The 18,248-nt window shown below is 41.8% G+C and overlaps 1 protein-coding gene across 1 annotated transcript in view; it reads left to right on the forward strand.

Annotated features, from left to right (window-relative positions):
* LOC145390409 (uncharacterized) overlaps positions 1-18,248 on the forward strand; it is a 115,778-nt gene that overhangs the window by 77,987 nt on the left and 19,543 nt on the right. Inside the window, exon 2 of the mRNA XM_080265342.1 lies at positions 378-494. Coding sequence (XP_080121468.1) covers positions 378-494 — 117 coding nt within the window. The remainder of the gene's footprint in view (positions 1-377; positions 495-18,248) is intronic.

The raw sequence follows: 18,248 nt of genomic DNA on the forward strand, positions 1-18,248 counted from the left end.
GGTGAGGGCACAAGTCAGGCCGGCAAATTACACACATACAGATTGCTTTTTTCCTCTTTCCGGGTGCCGGTCATGGGAGACGACGATTGCGTGACCAGACTCCATCACATGAGAGAGAGAGAGAGAGAGAGACCCACACCAGCTCCCTGCATCACCTCACATCACCTACACCGAGATTGAGAGTGATGACTGTGAGGCAATGCTAAACAGCGTGAGGAAATTCGTGTTACGCTTGTCTCTTTATGTCGCTCTCTGTCTGTCTTGCTGTCTCTGGTAGTTTGTTTGTGCTCGCTCTCTCTCTCTCTCTCTCTCTCTCTCTCTCGTCTGGTAAATACAAACAAATCTTTCACTAATCCGAGTCTCTCACTCCTCCGCAGATGACCCCGCCCACGCCCATCGTATTGCTCTTGGTGGGTGTGGCAGCCCTCATCCCGCCCATCACCCTCGCTCACCCGGAACCTACGCCCACAGCCCACCCCGCCCACAATCATGAAGTAAGTAGTAGGAAAGATATGAAGTGATTAAGAGCTCACTAGATTTTTCATATTTTTGCGTGTCTTTTTGGCTCATGATCGCACCACCTCTGTACAGTATTACATTCCAGCCAAATCCAGACGATTTTATTCAGCTGATAATGGGTATAGGAGTCTGAGGGTGTTAATACTCTCACCGCTAATCCTCTTGTGATTGGAGATGAGGTTTCGTTTGCTCGTTAAATTCGGAGGCTTGGTGACACCTCTCGCTGATCAGTTTATTTTTCGTATTACACTTTATTATCCTCTCCTGCGCTAATCATATCTATTTTATACCTACACAAGCTGCTTAAATAATATACATAAATATATTAACGCTTCATGTTCAGAAATTAAAGAGAGGGGAGGACGTGTTTCGAAGCCTCATAAACCAACAAAAAGACGTCTCCAAAAAAAGTGAGACATTTACTATATATTTTCACGTGTTTACTTTCTTTTCTTTCAGTAATATCTTGTACATTATTTTCTTTTACTATCACCGCCAAAAAAAAAAAAAGAAAAAGAAAAAGAAACAGTGACATAAGTGGTCCCACAATGACAACAAGGACCGCTTCCACAGTTGATTGATTTGTATCTCACCGAAGAGACACTCCAAGATGGCAAGATTAATGGATGAAGAATTGAGCTCATTTAGGATTCTATGATAACTGAACAAGTAATTCACACGTAATGGTTCTTTTACTCACCAAAATTGCTGCCGAAGGTGACTGTTTAAGGGGAAACAGAGGAAGGAAGATTTCGTTGGTTAGCATCTTCACAAAATGTCAAAAACATTGAATGCAGCCTTAAATTTGTAAAGAAAAGCTCTATGGAGATCAGATTGTTGCAGTTGTATGCCTGATTATATTTGGTTTTCGTAACGTCTATTCAGGGTGGATGTGACACTATGGGTCTGATGTACGAATATATTGGTCTTTAAGACATACTGAGTTTGCTTTGGGGCAAGTGGCGCATATACACTCTAGTACTGCTGCCGTGAGAGTGCAATTTTAGCATCGAATAAAAGATAAAAGGGAGGAAAGTGACGCTGGAGTTTCCCTGAAAGACTAGGCAGACCTTTACCCTTGCATCCCTGGGACAAAACATCTCTTTCACTCTCCCAGTCTCCACACGGTTGTATTAAGTTTCGCCTTTATCATCTAGAACTGGAGGAAGTAGATACATCCTTCAATAACCCCATCATTATCAAGAGGTTTTCCTGTGCTAAATATAATGGTCTCAGATTGGCAAGAAAAAAAAAATGATGTCCTTGGGCTGAAGAAGTTAAAGTACCTTACATTTCTTCGTTACCAGTGAGAATCTTAATAATATATAACATTATGACTTTTCTCTCTATCAGTATGAGGATTTTCACAGCATATGCTATTTTTTCTACCAGTCAGTACGATGAATTTCACAGCATATCACACGTATTCTGTCTGTCAAGTTAAAATTTTCACAGGAAATATCTCTCTTTTTCCACTCATGATGTTGAGGATTTTCACGAGTATATATCACTCTCATTCCATCTCTATATTTTCTACCACTATTTGTAGATTGGCCGTTGCATCATACACTGTTTTACTCTGAACCTCCATTTCCTGTGTGAGTGACTCGCCATCCACAGAGTCCGCGTTATCATCACTCTGGTCATGCACGCTTCCTCTCTCAACTTAAAAAATAAAGACTAAAAAGCATCTGGTTTCCATTTCATGCACGCCAACCAGCACAGACAGCTTAACACTTTGAATTCAATGAGGTACATCTTTCTCATTCTATCCCCAAGCGATCTGATCCAACTTTCGGACAGATTTTCGAATTGGTGAGGTTCAATACAGCTTTCGTTAATCCCCTCAGCACTAGATGCCTTTACTAAGCTGAACAAAATCGTCCGAAATAGCAGGAATCAACAGAATAAATGTCACCGAAACATAAAGGGATAAATGAGAGATGGTCATAAAAAGATTTGTACCTGGGTAGGACTTATGGTCGTATACTCAAACAATAATTGTGGCATTCCACACATATGCGGCCGGCGCACTTCACAAGTGAAGTCGACAATTTATCCGTATGCATAGTCAACATTGTAGCATGGGGTGACACTGGTAAGTGTCACGGTACAGGAAGAATGGTTTAATATCATATTAATAACTGTATCTGAGAACAATTGTGAAGTACATTCATGAATTTGACATTTTTCCCAGTAATTCCAGCATTTAATGATCACATAAATGTGGCATCACGCAATCGTGGATTCCACAGTTTGTTTAAGCATATCAGTTTGAGTCGAGTGCGACTCTTGGTCTCTGTGAGGATATGGAAAGTGTGAGTGCATTCAAGTACTTGGGTAGTGTGATGAGTGAAAATGGAAGTTTTGGGGATGAAGTGCTTGAAAGAGTAAAGCAGGGAAGGAAGGTTGTTGGCTAACTGAAACCGGTGATGAGGAATAGAGAGGTGAGTATGGAAGTTAGGAAGTCACTGCATGATAGTACTGTGATCCCTACCCTGACGTATGGAAGCAAGGCGTGGACCTTGTAAGAGGGGAACAAGTCAAGAGTGAGAGCAGTGGAAATGAGTTACTTGAAAAGAACACGTGGAGTGACGTGAAGGAGCAGGTTGACGAATGAAAAGTGAAAGAACGTTGTGGGGCGGATGTGGATGTGATTGAAAAAATTCGGAGAAATACACTGAGGTGGTGTGGACATGTGGAGAGAATGGAGAATGAAAGACTGACTAAGAGGGTGTATGTAGGTGAACTGGAGGGAGGGAGAGGGAGGAGGAGAACGAGGATGAGGTGGAGGGATGAAGTTGAGAGGTATATGAGGGAGGGGGGAGTGAGTTGGGGGAAGGGCAGTCAAATGGTGGGTGACAGCGACTTGGAGGCGTTTTGTCTGCGGCCACCCTTTGCGGGATTAGGGCGTCAGGCTATAGACAGATTAAACATACATACAAAGAGTTAAGAGGGAATTTTGTCAAACTTAAAGCCGACCTGAAGACAGATCTGTAAATATATCCTTACCAGCGAAGGATTACCGAAAGTTTTTATAGATTGAGGCGAACCAACAAATCATGTTTAAAGTTGTATACACCGTCATCACATTTACAACACCTGCCAGTGAACGCCGATTTACAGAGTCACTTTCTTCCTCACACTGCTTCCACTTTCCCTACCCCTGGCAAGTGATGACGTCTTCTTTATACATTATTTTTGTTAACCAATTTTGTCCGATGACTATATATTATTTTTGTCTTATTTCCAGACGATTTTCCGAGGCTGAGGGAAGATTTTTTGAGCTGGGAAGGTTATTTATAGCCTTTATTAATTTCGTTACGACTTCAGATTTTTCCTAAGCTGCATGAAGCCCTTTGGTGGTGGCCTGATTAAATAAAAAACACGTCACTGTATTAAAAGGATTAACGCCGGACGATTTTGTACAAAGTTAACCCCCGACCACCAGAGTATATTTTCATTATTTCTTGCTACCATCGGACGATTTTATTCAGCTAAGAAGATACGTTTTCCAAGTGGGGAGGTTCATTTTTGCTATCATTAACTCTTTCCCTGTCACATACTCTTCAACTGGTAGACTAAGATGAAATATGCGCCATCGGATTGAAAGAGTTTAACGCCAGGTGATGATATGCTTTTTTTGGAAGACTAAGAAAGAGTTAAGTTTAATTTCCACAACCCCTTGAGTACAATATCGCCCGACGCCATTACTTCCTTTTTATCCTGTTATTGTTGTAGCCAGAGGATGTTATTTATTTTGAGGTAGGATATTTCATGGTGAAGGGGTTACCTGAGGGTCACTTTCACACCCCTCTCTTCACACTCACATCTCACGCAAGCATCTGAAACTCATACTTTACACTCACACCTCGCACTCACACCTCACACTAACACCATACACTCACACCAACGCCACACACTAACACTGCACACTAACACCTTACACTCACCCCTCACACTCACATCTCACACTACCACCTCACACTAACACTGCACACTAACACCCCACACTACCACCTCACACACACGCTTCAAACTAACATTCACTGAAGCCCAGCCCGCTCAGCAGTATTTCGTGTTACTGAACTTACCACATTCAATAGTGCTTCGCCACAACTCGCCGATCATAACAAAATAGGAAGCAATATCATTATCTGACTTATCATGCAATCGTATTTATATGGCCTGAGTTAGTCCATACCATAACCAAACGGTGGATTTTGCCTAAGTAATTTTTCTCATATTAGCAATGTGTAGATACTACTGTCACTTTTTAATGTATACAAGAGATGAAGCAAATATTATATGTGTGGCTGTCAGTATTAACTGGGACAAGATTTACTTTCCTGACAAAAAGTAAGACATTTTCTAAGTATCTACTATGTTTTGTAAATGCAGTACTACCAATAAATTTAAAAAGTTTGAGGAAATCTGTGCCTTGTTACTTGTGTACTTTCTTACCGCAGCCACCATTATTGCGCCTGAGGCTAGTGTGAGACAAGGCCAAACAGACCGATGGTGCTGTGTTTGAGGTTGTTTTCCCACGAGTCTTTTTATTTCCTGAAACTAATGTTTACAGTACGATCCATTCAGTCTCCGTTGTGATACTCTTTTCAAAAGAAACCACTAATAGTTTTACGTAAATAGATGTATTGTGCAAATGACCTGTCAGTATAACAGTCGGGGATGCAGTCTGCGGCTGACAGATAAGTAAATGTGCCCACTGTGTGGTCTGATATTCTATTTGCTAATTTTCTAATGCATGTATTTTGTCATCGTTCTTCGAGGCTGACACGGAGCTATGTCCATTATTAATACCGTTGATTAAGTAGGTGTGGAAACCTGCCAAGTGAAACTTCACAGCCTTGGCTTCCGCGGATCATCCGACAAACACTGAGTGCTTCCTTCGGCATTTGCTAACGTTTAGATGGCACTGCCCGAAGCCACTCTTTTTTACAAGGATCGATCAAAGGATTTGGAGGAAACTCGGAATCTTGTGGAATAATTACTATAAGGCTATGTTGTAATGGATCCATGAACAGAGTTTTATAGCCAAAATTTCTCCACTTTTCGTCAAACAAGGAATGAGGCAAGGTATAAACTTATCATAGTTGCGAACATTCCGAGTGAACACTCTCCGTTTCCTACCTGGTTAGGTCACAATGCGTTGTTTGTCCTTTCCCACCGCTACAAGAAAAGTGGTGAAGGAAGCATGAAACTGACAGAGGAGGGAACGCTGGGATGGAGGTGGACAGAAAACGAAGGGAAACAGGGAGAAAATGGAAGAAGAAGGAAAGAAAGAGTTAGAGGAACAGAAATTAAGAAAGTTGATCCAAATGGAATTGCAGCATTAATATAACAGCACTTAAACAATATGGAAAACAAAGAACAGAAGACAGATCTACTACGCATCAGAAACCAAGTGTATCAACAATGCTTTTAAGAAACGCGATTCACAACATCTAGAAGTGGCTAACTCACGACAAGCACACGTAACCTAAATACGGATGGAAAGTGGTCTAACCTCTCTTGCTGACATATCTACAGCAAACACTCATGATAACACCTCAAGGATGGGGCACAGAGAGGGAATAATCGCTGAGATTTTAAGCACCTCTGCATGTTAGTGATGCTGACGTGATATTAAATACGTGCTTGCAGAAACTTTGGTGCAGTGTTTGCTTTCCCCGCTTAATTTTCCTCATTCTCTGCCAAAATAAGCTAAACTTTCTCTTGGAGAGTCGCTTGCTTGCATCTTTACCACTGTCGGGACACTCTCCAGTCTGCAATGCAAAGTGCAACTGGAACATTTTTATCTCCTATTGAGTCGAAAACTTTGTTCCATGAAGTCTGCGCTCAGCACCAAGGAATGTGTAGTCAGAGAAAAGTGGGCAGGAAGGCAAAGGCACGCACATAGATGCTCCACAGAACGGTTTAGCAAAAATGTAAATATCTTTAGATTGAGCAAAGCCAATCTCTTGCTTTTGTACGTTAAACATGATTATTTTCTTTTATCTTACTCAGTGCTAACATGACCAGGACCACGCATTCCATCCACCGCATATGAGCCCCAGTCATTCACCTCACGACTTTCTTCTTAAACACATTCCAGTGAACTCCACCGGAATTCAGAACCAAACAAACCTCTGACTTCGGCCATTGAAATCTAAATACTCCCTGCACATCCCTCATCCTCACCATATATTATCTAGCAGCAGTCATCCTCCAGTCCAGCCCAGCAGTACCATCTACCACCACAAAACACCATACAGCGAACTTCCATTATCACTCCCTGCGCCCCTTCCCCCTCCATCACCACAACCCCTCTTCACCGACCACCCCACACTCAACCTCGCTATCATCCATCATATACAGTCATCCATGAAAGTCGTATCCACCCCTGGACATGTAATCCTTCTCACTTTCAGGCCCTAACTAACTCTGTACACCGTAAAAGCCTGCTCACACTTTTACTGGACAAATGTTTACCCTTCTAATGTTATTAACTCCCTTTTATTGATGCAGTTCACGGAGGCTGGGATCGACGTCAAGACTTTTGTGAATGGCTGTACATCCATCACCCAGCCATCCACTACTCACACCCGAAAGACCACCCACTTGCTCACCACCCTCCCAGCCAACCACCCACCCAACCATCCACCTCTCAACCATTTATCTGGACTCTGACTCAACCATCCATCTCCTCATCCATCCACCCTCTCAACCATCCATTTCACCTCCCATCCACCCTCTGAACCATCCGTTCACCCAACCCCCCACTCTATCCACCACGTCAGTATCCACACACCGTCACTGAGTTTGTGTAGTGCTCCAGTTACTTCACATCCGTTACACACACACACACACACACACACACACACACACACACACAGAAATAGATAGACAGACATTGCCAAGTGATAGAGGCCACGTTGATTATTCATTTATCTATTTATTTATTTATTTATTTACTAACTGCCTTGCTGAAAATGAATGAAAAGGTGAGGTAAATGAAAAAAGATGGAGAAAGAGAAAAATGAAAAAATACTGCCAAGAAAGGAAAAGCAGAGATTGAGAGAGAGAGAGAGAGAGAGAGAGAGTAGAGTTATGCAAGAAGCCTCATTCGTATATGATTTTAATTACCTGCCTTAACGACGTCTCTTCAATGATCGATTATGAAGCTAGAATCAATAAAAGCCTGTTAATGATTTAGCACACAGATGTAATCACAATGCCAGTGTAATGACGTGCAGGTTGAGCAATGCATCTTCACACAAGCGCCTGTGTAAGGATGGTGCTGCAATTAACACATTCATTTATTTTCTTTTTTTTTTTAACCATTCAGACAGCAATTTGAAACCTTACTTTTTTTTTTTTATAATGTTTAAAATTGTACCACCTGTTATCAATACAAATCCCAGAGTAAAGTTGAGGGGCACTCAGTGGAGCGCATCTCTCCGACAAGGGCAACGTAATTTCCAAACCACTCTTCATAATGGGTTAGGTTTTCTCATCACTGATTAGGGTTTCGCAAAAGGTGTTTTCCGGATCCAGTATCTGTAATATGATCTGGATCTGTCCCAAATGTTAATCGATTTTTCCCTGGGACTTGGGCTATCTACCCACCAAATTTGTTCCACATCTCTCTTTTAGTTTTTGAGCAGTCCTGCTAACAGACAAACAAAGAAACAAACAGGAGAGAATAAAAATATAAATGATCCACGTTAAAGAAAGGGAAAATCACATGACTTCACAAAATCCACTCTAAACCCAAAGTGTGTAGGTAAACAGGTGTAAAACAGGCCTTTCACCAGCAGAGACCTTCCCTTCCCTGAACGAAGAGGACTGGCATCAACTTTAATAACATTCCTAAGTGTGCCTCAACTACCGATAGGATTAAGGCTCGTTTTCTGACTGGTTATGGAGATTTCGTCACACTTAGAGCGTTTTATCTCTAGTGGGCCTACTCTCTCTCTCTCTCTCTCTCTCTCTCTCTCTCTCTCTCTCTCTCTCTCTCTCTCCCCTATTTTCACACCAGTATCCTCTTATCTTCTGTTAATGAAAACTGTGTCGCAATTAAAGCAATATAAATAAACATGAGAATACAAAACTGTAATATGCATAATAAATCGCTAGGGAAGGGGTATTAGGACTCCATATTATAATAACAAATCATAATAGATAGATAGATAAATAGATAGATAGACAGCTCTATGCGAGCCTGATCAGTTGCATAGTTTCAAACTTAGGTGAAGTCAACTTAATACTTGTGCTCATGTTTAAGTTCATATCAGGCAGTGGGTGGAAATGTTTGTGTGTATGATTGAGAATGGCGTAGTGATTGATGGTGGATAAAGTACACATGGCTGGTGTAAATACCGCACAGTAGTCTGGTGCTATGTATAATCCTGATGCTGATGTATGAGATGGTGGTATATCTGGACAGACTATGTAAACTGATGTGTTATGAGGGAAATAAAAAAAACTGTGAGTGTCCAATGTGTTGATGGTGTACAAGTTTATCTGGAGCAAAATTGAAGTTGCAATGATGATGAATATTGTCATTTCTGATGATAGCCATTTCACAAGGGACTGTATTAGTAGGCTGAAACGTGAAAATGTACGCAGGACAAAGATGAACAGCATGTAAGGATGTGCGGCACTTTCGTTCAATCGTTGATTCACTTGCGAAAGTGACAGTGTCCCGTCTCTTGGAGACCATGATGAGTTCGGTGTCTGTGTTGATGTTGATGATGACCAAAGTGTTGTTATTTTTATAGGGGAAGGGATGTATTTGGTATACCGTGAACAGGTCTTCAGTGATGAATGGTACATGAACTGCTACTGATGTTGGTGTTAGTGTTGCTTCTAAATATGGGTAATATTGCATGAATTCCCTACTGCGGAACAACGGCTTCAATTTATGTTTATGTATGCCTTGACTAACTATCTGACGTAGCTCATGAACTGGGAGTAAGTCAGTTGTGATCTTGCCATCACCAGCATTCGAAATTCCTTGCATAAGTGCCCTGAAACGATCTCTAGTGTTCTCTAATTGTAGTAGAATCGTGTCAGTATGTTCTGTGATGATGGAGAAGTGTTGGAAAAGTGTGACGTTTCCCTCCATTTCATTTATTTTATCTACACTCTCGAGAGCTATGTTTTCTGCTTTTTTCAGATTTTTCACAATTGTCTTCATTGCTGAGTTCTGTCCTGTGATGAATTTATCTTGGTATGTTAGTACCTGAGCTATCTTATTAAATTTGTTGTTTATTTCTTTAAGGTCATCCTCTGTAGCCAATCCAAAGATGTTTCCAAGAACTGCGCCACCCAGGTCGAACAAACCGCGCTTTTGGCGAGTACGTGTAATGTTGTTCCTGTCGCTCAGTACCTCCGTTCCATAAGATGGGAGATCTTGGATCATGATGAGCATAGTTGACTTTGCCTGTTCTAGTTTCCATTTCGCTAACTTTACCATTTCATTCACTTCCTTAGTGTTATGTGCTTGTGAAACATAATTTCCTATCATGAAGTCCAGAGTTCGCATCGGCGTCGCAAGTCTGTCTAGATAAGTAGGTAATTCATACAAGTAATCTAGACTTATTTCAGTACTCATGACGTCCTTAACGATTGTAGTCGTGGCCGTTGGAGCTATGAGGCATCCTTGTCGTACTATGTGTTGGGGTTCTAAGTGCGCATATCCTCTTGCTATGTAGAAGAGAATCCATAGCATAAGTCCCTTCATCGTAACCTACCGAAAAAAAAAAAAATCTATTAATTTCCTAATATGGTCATGCTGTGGTCGATGATAGTGATGATGTGCGTTACGGTTGATTGTTATTTCATTTATAGAAGGAGTTTAAATCGATATTTAATTATCGTAAATGATGTACTGTAGATTTGATTGGAACAGTTGCACCTATGTTCGATTGTTTGGTATATGACCTTAATTTCTTTTTGTAATCATTGTTGTTTTCTTGCTTGTTTTCCTGAGGTACGTTCGCCTGTTCGGTTGTATCCGAGGCTGAACAATTATGGGATAATTCCCTTGAAACTCGTTTTAAATGGTCAATATGAACTTGTTTCTCCTCGCCACTTGAAAGTGACTTAATTAAAACTTTGTTTGCTTTTATGTTAATTACTCTGTATGGGCCCTCAAATTTTGGGGATAATTTATTGTCTTTCGTATGAATGACACCGTAAACAATGTCTCCTAAGCTGATAGGTGAATCTTTTGCCTTCTTGTTAAATGCTTCCGTCATTTCTTCCTTGGACATCGTTAATTGTTTTTTGACTCTTTTGTGTATGTCCTGGAATTCACGTAAACGGAGTTTAGAGTAATCATCGTAATTGTATATAGGCATGCTGTCACCTTCTAGGAGCTCATATGGTAATTTTTTATCTGTGCCATATATAATGAAATGTGGTGTTTCACCTATGGATTTATTTATAGATCCATTAATTGAGGCTTCTACTCTGGGAATCCAATCATCCCAGCTTGCATAATTTTCACTGAGAATGTGTCGTAGCACATCTAATACTTTTTTATTTTGTCTCTCTACCAACCCATTCGATGCTGGGTGATAGGCTAAAACGTTAACCTTTTTGATGTTGTATTGTTTACATATTTCTTGTAAGATTTCAGAATTAAATTCTCCTCCATTATCACTTATTAGTACCTTTGGGGTAGTAAAGCGACATATTACATTATCTGTTATTGCCTTTGCTACTGTCTCTGCTGTCTTATCTTTAATTGGAGCTAAAATGACATAACGGGAAAAATGATCCGTTGCTACGAATAAGTATAGGTTATTATTGTATGATAATAGCATCTTGAGTAAATCAACAGCGACAACGTCCCATGGTTGATGTGGTACTGGGTAATTACCCATCGGTGCAGGTGTGATTGGGTATCCTTTGTTTCGCACATGATTCGCATCTGTCTATATGATTGTTTATATCTTTTCGTAATGAAGGCCAGTAATATAACAGCTGGGCTTGGTTGAATGTCTTATCCTTTCCAGGATGTCCTGCATGTGGGCTGTCGTGTATCAATCGTAATACTTGGGGTATCATGTCATTAGGTACTACCAACTGGTTAGTATTTCTTTGGCGTTTTGGTTGTTTAGAGTTAATTTTGTATAATGTATTATTGACCATTGTGAATTGTTCAAGTGGGACATGCAGTTTGGGTAATTGTATGTCATCTCCGCTTTCTAACTTGTATATAACTTTAGACCATATTGGGTCAAGTCTTTGTGCCTTTGCGATATCCTCGTGGTTTGGGATATTTCCTTTGAGATCTAACGCCGCGACCTGAATTGTGTTCGGGTTCCTAGATAATGCGTCAGCTACTATGTTCATTTTACCTTGTATATAATGAATTTGTACATTGTAGTTTTCAACCGTACATTTCCATCTTGCTCTCCTCCCAGAAAGGAGTTTTTCTTTAAACATACCCACCAGTGGTTTATGGTCGGTGAATAAGTGGATTTCGTAACCATATACCAAATCTCGAAACTTTTGTAATGCAAAAACCACTGCAAGTGCCTCTAAGTCTGTAGTGCAATAATTTTTGTCTGCACCTCTTGTTTGTCTGCTGGCAAATGCAATTGGTTGATTCTTTCCTCTTTTATCTTCCTGCATCAGTATAGCCCCTAATCCTTTAACTGATGCGTCTGTACAAATAAGAAATGATTCTGTGTAATCTGGATATGCTAAACAAGGTGCATTTGTTAGTGTAATTTGTAGATTGTTAAATGCCCTTTTTTGTTCTTCTTCCCATTGGAATACAGCATCTTTTTTGAGTAATTGGAATAGAGGAAAGGCTATATGAGAGAACTGTGGTACGAATGACCTATAGTACCCAGCCAGACCTAAAAATTGTCTAACTTCGTCAGTCGTAGTGGGTTCAGGAAAATCTCTCACTGCCTGTATTTTGTCATCAGTGGTGTGAATACTATCAGAACTTAATTTGTGGCCTAAGAAATTTATTTCCTTAAAGCAAAATTTGCATTTAGAAAGCTTAATTTTTAAACCAGCATCACTAAGCTTTTGAAAAAGTAAGTCTAATTTCCTGAGATGATCCTTAATATTCTTCGTTGCGATTATAATATCGTCAAGATAAACAAATATTCCTTGTCCTAAAATTCCGGACAATACGTAATTCATAAGACGCTGGAATGTGCCTGGGGCTGTCCTCAGTCCCATTGGCATTCTTGTATATTGATAATGGCCTCTGTTTGTTGAAAAGGCAGTGTATTTACGTGACTCCTTTGATACCGGAATCTGATAATAGCCGTTTAGGAGATCGATGGTCGAGAATATATTATTCTCAGGACCAATATTCTGTAGAACATCGCTTAGCAATGGCATGGGAAATCTGTCTGGGATTATGTGATTATTTAGTTTACGGTAATCTACTACCACACGCATTTCTCCATTTCGTTTGGGCACGAAGAATAAGGGGGCATTCCACGGGGAGACTGAAGGCTCAATAATTCCAAGTTTTAGCATTTCATTGACATACTGATTTGCAAATGTACGTTGGGAGTGTGGTATGCGGTAAGCTGGTACGAAAATTGGTGGTGTTTCTGGGTGCACATTAATCATGTGATTACTCAAGTTAGTACACCCTAATTGTTCTCCGGGCAATGCTACGGTGTCCCTGTGTGTTTCCAGCAGGGTTAACAAATCATTTTCTTCATCAAATTCACCTGAGTGAATTAAATTCTCTTTTATTCTTTCTCTATCCATAGATTTTATCTCACTTGTCACTCCAGCTATAACTATTTCCTTCACAGGGGCGGGACATTTTTCACTATTAACTATGCAAGTTCCCTTTTCCAACTGAACTTCCCCATTCATGTGATTAATTATGAATATCTGAGTTTGCCCTTCGTCGTTCGTATGACATAATGCGTTTTCTACTGACAATCCCTTTACTTTACATAATTCTTCTAAGACAAGAACAGTACTATTCCGTAATTTGCTCTTTATGGTAACCTTCATGTATGAATTAGGTGGTATAACTAAATCATTAGTGAGATGGGCTGGAAAAATTGATAAATCAGTACTGTTATCTGGGTCATTAATTCTGGAGGATGGGGTTGGTGGTGGGAGTGGATCTATACACTCATCTGTTTGTGTATGTTTGTTTAAGCCTTTAATATTACCAGTTCTTTTTGGCTCTCTTCTACCAATCGGTGAGGGCTCTGAAGTTATTTCCTCTATGAATTCGTTATCAAAGTCTATTCCATTCATTTGTGGGAGTATGGTTATGTTCTCAGCTCTCATGGATCTTAAGCCCAGTAACATATGAGCTTTAATGGACTTTGATGGATGGTTGCGAAGAGTGAGGATGTGTTTCTGAGCTCTCGTCTAGCTGCAGGGTTGCCTCACCGGCCTTAGCTTTTTGTTTTCCTCGCCACTAGGGCGTTTTTCAATAAAGTTAGGTTAGCTAGTACTAATTCTCCTCCCAGCCCTTTAGAGATATAGTAAGTGTCTATATCTGTTTCCTGAGATTGCCTTTGCTTACTCACCTCTGGAGTGTACCCCCCACTGATCGCTCTGGGGTGTGAGTTACACACGGGCGCGTCCTCCCGAGAGTGGTTTGAGAGGGTAATCTCAGATTAAGTGTGTGTTCCCCGGGCAATTCTCCCTTGGTCGTTTTTCTCTTCTCTTCCACTTCCCCCCTCACGGGGGAAGTGGTAACTATGGAGGACGCCACTACTGCCTCCCCCCCCCTCAGGGGGGGAGGTAGTCCTGACCGAGCCCCGACTTCTACACGGACTGACAGCCCCCAGACAGAACGGCCCCAGACTCGTTTGCCCCGTGATGTCCCTGTAAATAATGCCGAATATGTGATCATCACTGCTCTAGGTTCCACTCCCTTGAGCAGTCTCAATCCCTTCATGATCAAGAAGGTTATTGATGGCTGTGCTGGGGAGGTGGAACAAGTCAAAAAACTTGGGAACGGAGACCTCCTCATAAAAACTTGTACCTCATCTCAAATTAAGGACTTGTTGAAGCTGCGCAAGTTTCATTGCTATGATGTCGAAACCAAGATCCCAACATCCATGAATTCCTGCAAGGGGTTATCACTTGCAGGGATCTCATGGTGATGAGTGAGGAAGAGATCATAGATGAACTCGCTCAGCAAGATGTCATTGATGCTAAATTCATAACTCGCTACTCGGAAGGTGTCAGGACAAAGACAGCGACCATTGTTTTGACATTCGGTAAAGTATCACTTCCTAGCAATGTAAAAATTGGTTACGAAATTGTTCATGTGCGGCCATACATTCCCAACCCTTACCGTTGTTTGAAATGCCAGTTATATGGGCATGGTGCCAAGACTTGTCGGGCTTCCCAGCCAGTGTGTGGCAAGTGTGCAAGCCAAGGTCATGAGGCGGAACATTGCACATCTGAGACGGTCTGTTGCTTCCACTGCAAGGGCGCTCACTCCACTTCCTCTAGGGATTGTCCCAAGTGGAAGGAGGAGAAGGAGGTCTGCACAGTGAAGGCAACGGAGGGCATTTCCTACTACGAAGCTAGTAAAACGGTGTGGGTGTTGCATGCAACTCCCACGCCGAATAGGTCCTATGCTTCGGCGGTAATGTCCCGTCCTGTGATGTGCTCTGTAGAGACGCAGACTGATCCTGTCCTTCTCCCTACTGCCACTCACAGTGCATCTCCATCTCGACCTCCTGTCCGCTCCAACTCTCTCACTGACATCCCTAAGGCTTCAACGTACTCTCAGGCTGCTGCTGCCTCTCCATCAGTACTGCCTAAAGCGAAACCCGACAAGTCTAGTAAAAGTAACATGACCACCCTCACAAAGTCTCGTCCTCACGTTCTTCCAGTTCCCACTCCAGCGAGGGAGAGGAAGGTTAGCTCTTCCTCGGTGGGGTCAGGGAACCTCGTAATTGACGATAATATGGAGGTTTCCGTGAACAAGCACCGGGATAGGTCCCCGGTAGTCGCTCGTCTGCCGCGGAGACAAAAAAGACAAAGCACACTGGCCCCCAACGAAAATCTTAAACCGTCGCTTTCACTGTATTACAGTGGAATTGTAGAGGTATTGGGAATAAGTTACACAATATAGCAATCTTGCTTTCTATACACAGGCCAGACGTTGTCTGTTTACAGGAGACGCGCCTGGAGGATCATCCTGATCCTCCACAGTTCAAACACTACCACTCGTATAGAAGATATGAAGGTCACGGAGTTGCCATTTACACACACAAATCACACCCACAAACGGAAGTGATTCTAAATTCTACTCTGGAAGCTGTCGCGTGCAGAGTAAAATTTAATAACACGTATCAGTCTATTTGCTCTCTGTACTGTCCTCCACATGGCCCCATTGATAGTGATGCTTTAAATTCACTAGTGGAACATCTGCCTGGAAATAAGTTAGTGTTGGGCGATTTTAACGCCCATCACTATCAATGGGGTAGCTTGAGGATTGATGGTCGTGGGGAGCAAGTAGCCGACCTAATACTACAGTCCAACCTCTGTCTTCTGAACGATGGTAGAGCGACTCGTGTAGATGATCGTACTGGTAACTTTTCGGCCATTGACTTATCTTTGGCCTCCCTGGTATACATCAAGATCTCTCATGGGACCCTTACGACGACTCCTTGGGAAGTGATCATTTACCCATCTGTCTTTCTTATACACGCGACATCATTTCGGACCCTCCACCTCCAAAATTTAACTATAAGAAAGCAGATTGGGGATCCTTCTCAAGGATCGCCAATTTAGATATATCTGGGGAGACCATAGATGTTAAGGTCGAAAATATAACCCAATCCATATTACACGTAGCTGAGGCTGCTATTCCCAAGACTTCTACAGTTCATGCAAAGCATAGAGCACATTGGTGGACGCCGGGTTGCCGACAAGCATTAAGAAAACGCAATAGGAGATACAGGATTTTTGATAGTCAGCCCACTGAGAAAAATTTTATTGCATACAAACAGGCACGGGCTGAGGCAAGGAGAATAATAAGAAGGGCCAAACGTGACTCCTGGCGGTCCTTTGTGTCCACGGTGACTCGTACAACACCATTACGTAAAGTCTGGTCCACCATAAGAATATTAAATAATAAAGGCCCATATTTCCCCATTACCACCTTGCAAGTAAATAATAACATCTATGACGAGCCCGTGGACGTTGCTAACATCCTCGCCAGGAGTTTTTCTCTTGTAAGTAGCTCAGCCAATTATGACCCGTGTTTCCAACTTCATAAACGCACGGCAGAGCTACAGATATTAGACTTTGCCACAGAAGACGTAAACTCCCCGTACAACCAAGAGTTTACGCTAGATGAACTGCTCCTTGCCCTTAAATCCTGTAAAGACACCAGCCCTGGACCAGACACCATCACGTACGGTATGATCCAGCATCTTAATCAGGACAACCTGATTAAGATGTTAGCATTGTACAATGAGATTTGGGCGTCTCGAACGTTCCCAAACTCATGGCACTTTGCGCACGTCATACCGATACCCAAAGAGGCTGGTCGTCTTATGAATCCCACTTCATTTCGTCCTATTGTGTTGACTTCTTGTCTATGTAAGGTCATGGAACGTATGGTTAACAATAGGCTTCTTTTTGTTTTAGAGTCGAAGAATTTGTTAAATGATCAACAATGTGGCTTCCGTAAATACAGAAGTTCACTAGATCATTTAATGAATTTGGAGCATTGTATTGCAGAGGCATTTGCCAATAAAGAATTCATGATAGGGGTGTTCCTGGACATCCATAAAGCCTATGACATGACCTGGCGACACGGTATATTAATGAAGCTCTATGCTTATGGTGTAAGAGGAAATTTGCCTGTTTTTATTTCAAATTTTTTAAGAGACAGAACTTTCTCTGTCAAATTGCCCCGTAACGTAACATCGGATATATTTATCCAGGAAAACGGGGTGCCACAGGGAAGTGTGCTTAGTCCTACTTTATTTAGTATTATGATCAATGATATTCTGTCATCAGCTCCCATCCCGAGGAATCTTAAATACTCGCTCTACGCTGACGATTGTGCAATATGGCACTCTTCCCGTAATGCACAATTTTCGGCTGGGCGGATTCAAGCAGCCCTTGACTCCGTCCACCAATGGGCCTTGCAGTGGGGATTTAAGTTTTCCGTCCGTAAGTGTGCCGCTATAGTTTTCACTAATCGTAACGTACCTAATTTGTGCTTAACTTTGGATAATCAGGCGGTACCTTTTCAAAATTCTGTAAAATTTTAGGAATACATTTTGATCGTAGAATGAATTTTAAACTTCACGTTAATACTTTGCTTGCTCGTTGTCATAAACCGTTAAATGTCCTCAAGTACCTAGCGGGTACTACCTGGGGTGCCGACAGAAAATCTTTATTAATGGTGTATAAGTCCCTTATTCGATCAAAGCTAGACTATGGCGCACAGGTGTATGGCTCGGCATCTGATGCCACGCTGAAAGGATTGGATGTGTTACAGAATAAATGCTTGCGAATGTGTCTTGGAGCTGTCCGGTGTACCCGTGTAGCTCGTATGGAAGTGGAGGCGAATGTGCCTCCCCTCCGTATTCGCCGTGACCACCTGGCATTTTCGTATGGACTACGAACATTAAGGAAAAGCAATATCGGCAATGTGGCCTGTACCCCCCTGCGTCAATACCACCACCTTCTGCGGGGGGTGCGTCGGCCACTTGCCGCTCGCCTCCACTTACTGA

This window comes from Coenobita brevimanus, chromosome 14 (genome assembly GCF_032717465.1).
Source record: "Coenobita brevimanus isolate Jiangsu-jjx chromosome 14, ASM3271746v2, whole genome shotgun sequence".
Classification (NCBI taxonomy): Eukaryota; Metazoa; Arthropoda; class Malacostraca; order Decapoda; family Coenobitidae; genus Coenobita; species Coenobita brevimanus.